The following is a 9365-nucleotide window of genomic DNA, read 5'->3' as shown; positions in this document are numbered from 1 at the left end:
TAAGAAATATTTTGTCTATGGATAAAGATTTTTCTTCTTTTCAGAGCAGAATGGTGTATACATGCCTCTAATTATTTCCAAAAGATGTGACAGTCTTGTCTTTAATGTTCACATCTTATCATCCTTTTACTGTTTATGAATATTGCTAAAGCTTTTAATAATTATTGTTTTTTAAGTATTTATTTGGCTGTGTCATATCTTAGTTGCTGCATGTGGAATCTTTAGTTGTGGCATGTGGGACCTAGTTCCCAGAACAGAGATGGAACCTGGACCCCTTACATTGGGAGTGTGGAGTCTTAGCCACTGGACCACTGGGGAAGTCCCTGCTAAAGTTGATTTCTATAATAAAAAGCAGATTCTAAGACAAAAATAAATAAAAATAATGGGCCTGGCCTCCTTTCCCCGCCTCCCACTTTTTTCTTTTCTCACTTGGCAGTTTTACATGAATACATTATGAGCAAAGCGAAAGTCTGCTTCTTTTTAGGGCTTTCCAGGTGGCACAGTAGTAAAGGATCTGCCTGCCAATGCAGGAGATGTGGGTTCGATCCCTGGGTTGGGAAGATCCCCTGGAGGAGGGCACGGCACCCCACTCCAGTATTCTTGCCTGGAGAATTCCATAGACAGAGGAGCCTGGTGGGCTCTTTTTAATGAGTGCCTATTTTGGAGCACTATTCAAGGGACCATCTCTTGGATGTTGGGTGTGACAAAATACAAAGTGTGATCGTCTGCCTCTGAGCTGGGGATGCTACAATAATAGACTTGTTCAGGCTGGAAGCAAGTGTGAGAAAACAAAGAAGAGCCCTTGTTTGATCTTAATGGAGCCCCCTCTTGTGTCTTAGAACTAGAATGGTTCCTATTCCATCATGTGTGTGCTCAGTCATGTCTTACTCTGTGACTCCATGGACTGTAGCCTGCCAGGCTCCTCTGTCCATGGCTATTGAGCTCCTTGAATAGAACATACCCCCACCTGAAAACACACTGTACCTCACTAACGGCTCATACCTTCCCATCTTGCATATGTACGTGCTCCCAAAGAGGAAGGGTACGGATGGGGTTGGGGGGAGAACATGTGGTCAGTGTAAACCCGCTACAGGCACTGAGAGGACTCTGACGTGCATAATCTATTATAGTGACTCAGACCCATTACATTATGGAAGGAAGCTTCTTTGACCTTCTCTTTGAATTGCATTGCCTTAGCAATTCCCATTCACACACCCACTCAGCCCATTTGATACTCACAATCAATATATTTCTATTTTGTCTCTTTATTGAAAACACAATGTGCCCTCCCGAAACAACTGACACTCATTTTGTACTTTCACTCATTTCATTTAACAGGTTTTTTATTTGCTCTGCACAATGTATATCTAGCAGAAACACGCTGTGGAAAACTGTCTGAATAACATATTCAGAAAATGGGGCCTATATAAAATGACCATTGATGACAGGGGCCCATGCCACACCTATAGGGGCCAGAGCAAAGTGAGGCATAGGTACCGGGGGTGGCAAAGGCATCTCCCATGGCCTGGGTGGCAGAGGTGCGGGTAGCACAGGTGGTGGGGGTACCCCAGGGGGCAGACCTGGACATGGCACTGCAGGAATGCATCTCCATGCAGGCTCCATAACAGGGACTATGCGATAAGGCCCATTAAAGATTACCCCCACAGGGTGGCCCAAGGCAACAGGGTGCAGATTTCTAAACATCAGTGCCCTCTGGTATCTTCTCCATTTGGCCCTTCGGTTTTGAAACCAAACCTTCAATCAGAGGGAAAAAAAGAGATGGCTTTAGTATACTGAACAGTTAATGTCATACTAGAAAACACCCACCATGCAAATCTGCCATTGAGATTTTACATTGCCACAGGAGAAACTATTTCCTTATTGTTAAACTCTCTTTGGAAAGTAAACAGCTCACCTCCCTCAGTTAATCCTTAGTGAGCCAAGCCTAGCCCAGATTTTGGCACATTGAATTGTCTCTCATTTTTAACATTCCTTAATGAGTTTTTTCCAAGTCTTGGATGCAGGCCTAATTGATGAATTGCACCAGGTCCCTGCTGATAATGTCCATGCCTGGGAGCAGATGCTATGTCAATGGAGACTCGATCATGAGAGGCCCAGGGACTTTGTGGCTTGTCTTGCTGGGACACCAGAGTTGCTGAAGTCCTGGACACTGCCTCGATATTTTAGCTGTTAGTGTTAAGGAAAGTTTAGCTTAACTAAACCCAAATTCACTAATCCCTAAATCCTTTTCCCCAGATAAGATACTGAGTACCCTGTTGTCATCACTGTCAATTTTGCCTGCTTCATTCTGCCCTACCCTCCAAACCTTCCTGGCTCAGGACAAGGGCAGCTTATTTGGTTCTAGCTTCAGTTTCAGGATGTCAGACAAAAGCCACTGTTTACCCAGAGTGTTAGGGTACCCAGGGTCCTGCCAGCTCTACTCCTTAACCAGGAGACCCCAATCCCATCACTCATTCCTAAGGCAGGAAGGTCCAATCATGTCCAGTCCTGTGGGGACAAGGGTCACAAAAGAGGCTCCTCTCTAAATGCTTACCAACCATTAACAAACAAACAAGCTATCAATTAGACTTTACTTTCCTCTTAGCATAGCAGGTGATGGGGTTTACCTTGTATTTAATTATTTTGGACCTTCCCAAACTGTAAGTTTTAAGCTGTCTTTTCTCTCTCCCATTTTTGGATTAGGTGTTCTTCTACTACATGCAAATATAGTCTGAAGAAGGCCACTGTAATAAAGCTCATTCTGGAGGGGATTCAAATGTACCTGGGGTCTAATCTCCCTAAACATAGCCAAAAGCCCATGGATAGCAAATTTTAGTATTGGCTAATATTAGGTCCATATTCCCAATACTGGTTTCATAAAACAGATCTGTCATACTTGCATAAGATGGGTAGGGGAAGCATCTATTAAGTTTCTTGGGGGAAATCATGCTGCAGTGTTTGGAAATACACAAGAACATTGTATTTTTCCTTACTTGTGTTTTCTGGCTCATGTTCCCTTCAGAAATCCATTGAGAGGACTATGTAAACCAAAGGATGGGGAAAAACAATTCAGCAAACTTTTCCTCTGGGTTTACCTTGTCTGTCTGAGATTCGTTTTGAGACCAGGCCTGACTGTTGGTCCAGCCTGTGGCATTAGGATGCCAGCATCTGGTGGTTTGCTTTTCTGCACACCACTGACAGATGCACAGTGTATTTCCATCACTGTGCTCACATATGTTGTTGTTTAGTGGCTAAGTCATATCTGACTCTTTTGTGATTCCATGGACTATAGCTCACCAAGCTCCTCCGTCCATGGGATTTTCCTGGCAAGAATACTGGAGTGGGTTGCCATTTCCTTTTCCAGGGGATCTTCCCAATCCAGGGATCAAACCCAACTATCCTGCATTGACAGGTGGGTTCTTTACGGCTGAACCACCAGGGAAGCCCTGAACTTACACTCATGCTCTAGGGCAAAACAACAATATACATATATATCAGATGGCTTAGTTGTTTTGCCCTAGAGCATGAGTTTGAATTACTCCCTCACACCAATGTCTAAATATTTATAAGTTCACTCCTTTAGCTAAGACCTTATGCCCGGGTTTTAAGTATTTTAAATAACTGAGTACAGTTGATCTTTCTTTTAACCTAGCTTTCAGAGTATTAAAGTGAATGCTTCCCAGGTGAGACTGAACCTCAGTAGAGTCACATAGAAATATTCTTTTAGGGAATACTAACAGCCTCCCTAAAGGATGCCAGTGTTAGAAGATGAACTTTATTTACTGGAAAAAAACCTCTGTGTGTGTGTGTGTGTGTGTGTGTCTGTGTGTAGAGAGAGGAGAGAGGTCTGTGTTCTGCTTTTTTCCCCGTGTGTGTGTATGGAAAAGACAACAAAGTGTGTGTGTGTGTGTGTGTGTAGGGAGAGGAGAGAGGTCTGTGTTCTGCTTTTTTCCCCGTGTGTGTGTATGGAAAAGACAACAAAGTGTGTGTATGTGTGTGTGTGTGTGTGTGTGTGTAGGGAGAGGAGAGAGGTCTGTGTTCTGCTTTTTTCCCCGTGTGTGTGTATGGAAAAGACAACAAAGTGTGTGTGTGTAGAGAGGAGAGAGGTCTGTGTTCTGCTTTTTTCCCCGTGTGTGTGTATGGAAAAGACAACAAAGTGTGTGTGTGTTGTGTGTGTGTGTGTGTGGTGTAGAGAGGAGAGAGGTCTGTGTTCTGCTTTTTTCCCCGTGTGTGTGTATGGAATAGACAACAAGTGTGTGTGTGTGTGTGTGTGTGTGTGTGTGGTGTGTGTGTGTCGAGAGAAGAGAGGTCTGTGTTCCTGCTTTTTTTCCCGTGTGTGGTGTATGGATAAAGACAACAAAGGGTGTGTGTGTGTGTGTATCTGTTGTGTGTGTGTGTGTGTAGAGGAGGGAGAGAAAGGTTGTGTTCTGCTTTTTTCCCCCCGTGTGTGTGTATGGAAAAGAGCAACAAAGTGTGTGTGTGTGTGTGTGTGTGTGTGTGTGTGTGTGTGTGTGTGTGTAGAGAGGAGAGAGGTCTGTGTTCTGCTTTTTTCCCCATGTGTGTGTATGGAAAAGACAACAAAGCACACCAAATTGAGAGTTTTCAGGACAAAACCTAATGCATGTTTTAGAATGGCTGCCCAGCCAATCTTAAAATTAAGATTTACTAACCTGCACTCTTCTTTCAGCCAAATTCAGACGTCTTGCAATCTCCTCTCTGACAGGGGGAAAAGTGCAAATTCAGTATTTGGAATTGTAGATAAAATATATCATTTACATTTCTGTAAATTACAATTTTCTGTAATACGGTTTATGGTTTACTTAGGGAGGGTCTTCCCGTGGACAACTCACCCATTAATTAAAATATAAGAAGGGAATACATATTAAAATTTCTGGTAGTGTGCCTGTTACTTCAATATGACTCAATTAATTTTTCCATTTGTTCAACAGCAGAGAACCAACTTGAAAATCTTTTCACTTTTACGGAGACCCCTCCATAAAAATAACTAAAATCACACCCCACCCCACCCCCATCCCCCGCAAAAAAGCGGCGTTTTAAACCCAAGTATTTCTGATTATTGTAAAAAGGAGCGGTGAACTCGCATGGAGAAACTTCAAGCCATATCAGTCAAGCAATCAAGGGCGAAGGCTGTATACAATGGAACCAGAAAGGGCGCCCATAAACCTCACACCGATTCGTCCTGATGCCCCATTCCTATCAGGACAGAATAGAGCTTCCCCTTCGTACTCTATGGAGAAGGAAATGGTAACCCACTCCAGTATTCTTGCCTGGAGAATCCCACTAACAGAGGAGCCTGGCGGGCTACACCCCACGGGGTTGCTAAGAGTCCAACACGACTGAGCTACAACCACTTCGTACTCTAGGGGGCTCCAGCCCGGGCTTTTTAACGGTCAAAACTCTGCCGCCTAGAAACAGCGCTCCACGTGGCAGGGCCGAGAGACCAGGGTGAGGGCTAGGAGGCGCTCTCCTCATGCACAAAATTTAAAAGGCGTGGAAAAAGCGGAGTAACCACGATAAAGTTTTACTGCAATATTTAAAATATAAAAATGCATGCAAAACCCCACGATGAGCAAATTACCAAGATTTTAAATTAAATCAGTATTAATCCGCCCTGCTTTACTTGCTCCACCCTAGTCCCACCCTCTCTTGCACCCCTGCAAGCTCTGAAGGCTTTGCCCCAACCCCCGCAAGCTAGGGCAGACCCGGCGACCTCGAGCCTCCAAAGTGGCTTTTGGCCCGGGAGAGGAGGGGGGAGGGTCCTGGGAAAGAACCTAAGGCGTCCTGGAAGGCGCGCGGGCCAGTGAAGAACTGGGCGTCTCCGGAGCCAGCCACTTACCGTGCAAACACGTCGGGGTATTGAATGTGGCGGAAAACTCGCTCCAGCTCCAGCAGCTGCAACGGGGTGAAAACAGTACGGCAGCGGCGCGGCTTTCTCGCCACAATCTGGGGCCCCTGAATGGCCAGGGGGGCCGGCTCCTCCTGCTGCAGCGGGGGCTCAAAATCGCCGCCGTCGCCCTCACCGTTTTCATCTTCCTCGCCGTCTTCGTCGTCCAGGAGGTTGGAGTCCGCCTCGCCAAAGTAGTTTGCGGCTGCGGCTGCAGCTGCTTCTCCGGGCTCAGGTGAGGACCGAGTTTCATCTTCCACTCCAATTAAAACCTCCGAGATCAGGGTAGGCTCCACATCTGGGAAAAGAGGAAAGCAAAAGGGAGAGACTGGGGCAGGGGGGGCCTGGAGCACACGGTGCGCGGGCTGGAGGGGGCCGGCGCCGTGTTGGAGGAGGAGCTGCTGTGCAGTGTCCCGTCCACCTGCCCTTCCCAGGGAAAGTTCCTTTTCTGGGATTTGCCGAAGCACCTGCCATCACCGTCTAGGCACTAACCATGCAGTTCTTCGTCCTCGTCGATTCCCAAGTTGTGGAATCCTATGTCAAAGTGGCTGCTATCCATGCTGTCGATGAAAGCCTGCGCTTCTGCGGACTCTGCGCTGGGGGTGTGGCGATCCGACGATCTGGGCTCGAGTTGGGACCAGAGGTCTCCAGCGGTGCTCTTCTGGCGCCGGAACCTCTTCTGGCGCAGATACTGGGGCTGCGCGCCTTATATAGAGGTTTGTTGCCTTCCGCAAGTTCAAAGTGCACTCGCTGGAGTCGGATAGACGCCCCCTAGTAGTTTTCACATTGCCTCTGGTGGGGGTAGGTGGGGCCCGTGGGTCTGCGGTTGGGGCCAGGGCGTGGAAGTAAAATAGGGCGAGTGCATGTGAGAGTGGTGCTGGTAGTGGATACTCTTGTTCGGGGAACCGTGACTCCAATTTGTAGTTTAATCGACTGCTTCCAACTTGGACGAAATGTCTGGTTGGAGGAAGGGGCTGTGCTGGATTGCGAAAGCCATTTGGGGTCGGGGGTGGGGTGAATAAAACTTCGGCTCCTGGAGCTCGTGGAGAAGTGTTTTGAAAATATTCGTCCGCCGAACCCTCGCGCAATTCACCAGTGCTGCGAGATTTGTTTTCCCAGAGGAAAAGGTGGAGTGGTAGGGGTAGGGATGACGCGGAACCCCCAGCAAACCAAGCAAAGTAGGGTGAAGTTATTCTTGCATTGGGCTCTGAGCAGAAGTTGGTGGAATGGATGGGACTATATGATTCCGCTCCATTCGCGCGCAAAAAGTCCGAGAATCTGGCTAGTGGTTAAGACGAAACGATAAGCTTGGAGGCTGTTTGCCTGGTTGTTTTTTGTTTGTTTTGCACGGGGTTTTTGAAACCAGATCCCACCGTGCATTTCGGGAGCTGGAGTTTGCTGTTTGGGTTTGCAACGCAGTCCGGGTGCTCAGATGCAAGCTGCAAGATGTCCCACGCGCCTCTTATGAAAGCTCCAGTGACTTCAGATTTTTAGTAGTGAACCCACGTCAGAGTGCAAGTGTAAAAACCCGCCAAGTGCTTAGTGCATCCAAGAATGCCTGTGCTGCACGGGCCCCTTCCATCAGCTCCTGGCGCAGGCAACATTTGCTGTGCTAGGTTGCTGCGCATCTTAAGGAACCCCGCTTTGCGGGCGCCTAAAGTGCGCCTAATTCTGGGGCGGTACTGTATACCTGGCAGAAGTGCAGGCATTCCCCACTACCAATTCCACACCTCTTCTCTCCCTCCATTTATCTAGAATTATACTACTGAACTGTTTTCCCTACGGATGTGTCAAATAAATTAAAAGGGGCCAAGCCACGAATGAATTCTCTGGTTCTTTGGCCAAGAAGTGTTTGCAGGTGTCCCAGGACGTTTTAACATCCTTCATATTATAAGAATCACTTCTTTGGGACTTCCCTGGCCGTCCAGTGGTTGACTCCATGCTGCCACTGTAGCGGGCACAGGTTCCACCCCTGGTCGGGGAAGTAAGATCAGGAAGATTCCCACAAGCCGCTTAGCGTGGAAAAAAAAAAAAAAATCACTTCTTTAAAAAACGAGTCCCATGCTCGACACTGTGCATACTTTTTTTTTTTTACAACCACCATTATTATCTCCTTTTTTTTTTTTTTCTTTTCGTTTTTTTTTTTTTTTTACAAAGAAAACTGAGCTCCAGGGAAGCCCGGCAACTTGACCGCAGGCTTTCGAGCGAGTTTGTGTACTTTTCAACATGTTCTTGCTGTCTTATTTCAAAGGAGTAAATAATGGTGCGATTCCAGGAGGAGTGGAGGAGGGTGAAAAGTATTTTTCAGGAGCAGGCTATTGGGCAGTCTTTAAAAATCTTGAGTGCCAGGGGTCTCTACCTCCTCCTGCTCTGGTTCAAGCCTCTTGCCCTTGCAACTAGCAGCCCCTGCTGAGTCTCCTTAAACCAGTGATCCAGGAGTGCTGGATTTCCCATACGTGGTCTCTTCACTTTTGCTCAACACAGAGGGGGATGCTAACAGGATCAGGGTACTACATATATTGGCTGCTGAAGTGGTTTTTTGAAGACCAGACAGGAGGAGGGGGTCATGAGATCCACTCCAGTGTCAGGGCCACATTAGGACTTTTGTGGGCCTTAGGCATTTTTGCCTTCTTAGGTTCCTTCCTCCATAAATTTTTAAAAATTATATTTTACAGCTGTTGATATAAAGATGAATATAATTTAGTCTTAATCATATTAATTTTTTCTTTTAATTTCAAAAGAAATGAAAATGTTTTTGGGTACTATGACCACTGTTCCCCATGTCCCCAGCGGGTGATGGGTAGGAAACTATCTAATAGATGGCTGGTTGACCAATTCACTTTCAGATGTCAAGGGGTGGCACCACCCACAACCTTTCTCTAACTTTAATCAAGATGCTTTCTCCTCAGGCTGGCTTTTGCTGAGTTCTGCAGCTTCCCTCTCTTTTGGCTAGATACCTGGTGAACATTTAAAGCCTGAGATGAGTTATTACACAAGAGATACCAGTTTTAATCATGGTGTGCAGTAGCCTACCTAGTATGTGTGGGTAACAGCCCAGATATGTTCTATCATAGTTTAGATTTCCATGATTTACTCCAGTGTTTTCTAAACTTCAGTCATTTATGTGCTCTTGAAAGTTTTGCCATGCCTGGATACCAACCATGGTAGTATTTACTTAACATGTTTACTTAAATTTGATTCACATTTTTTTTTGTGTGGCTCCCACCATCCTGCACCTGGGATCTTACTTCCCCAACCAGGGATGGAATCTGTGCCACCAGAAGCAGAAGTGCATGATTCACTTTTTGAAAACTGTAAATACCTAATTGAATCTCATCTTAGCTGTGAATTCCAGGGCTTGATACAACCGATTTATGTGAGGCAGAGCATAGCAATAGTTGAGAGCAAAGACCCTGACAGACTGCTGGTGTCTGAATCCTGCTGGTTGCTTTGCTTGACA

At 46.3% G+C, this 9365-nt stretch overlaps 1 protein-coding gene across 1 annotated transcript; it reads right to left on the bottom strand.

The window, feature by feature from the left end:
* Window positions 1–1260: 1260 nt before the first annotated feature.
* Window positions 1261–6774, bottom strand: ESX1 (ESX homeobox 1). Its single transcript, XM_043459596.1, has 4 exons — window positions 6398–6774; window positions 5858–6203; window positions 4671–4716; window positions 1261–1755 (listed from the first exon to the last, which is right to left on the bottom strand). The coding sequence occupies exons 1-4, from the start codon at window positions 6462–6464 to the stop codon at window positions 1423–1425; spliced, it is 792 nt and encodes a 263-aa protein (XP_043315531.1). The 5' UTR covers window positions 6465–6774; the 3' UTR covers window positions 1261–1422.
* Window positions 6775–9365: the final 2591 nt, after the last annotated feature.

This window comes from Cervus canadensis, chromosome X (genome assembly GCF_019320065.1).
Source record: "Cervus canadensis isolate Bull #8, Minnesota chromosome X, ASM1932006v1, whole genome shotgun sequence".
Classification (NCBI taxonomy): Eukaryota; Metazoa; Chordata; class Mammalia; order Artiodactyla; family Cervidae; genus Cervus; species Cervus canadensis.
This window is presented reverse-complemented; position numbering and strand designations above follow the sequence as displayed.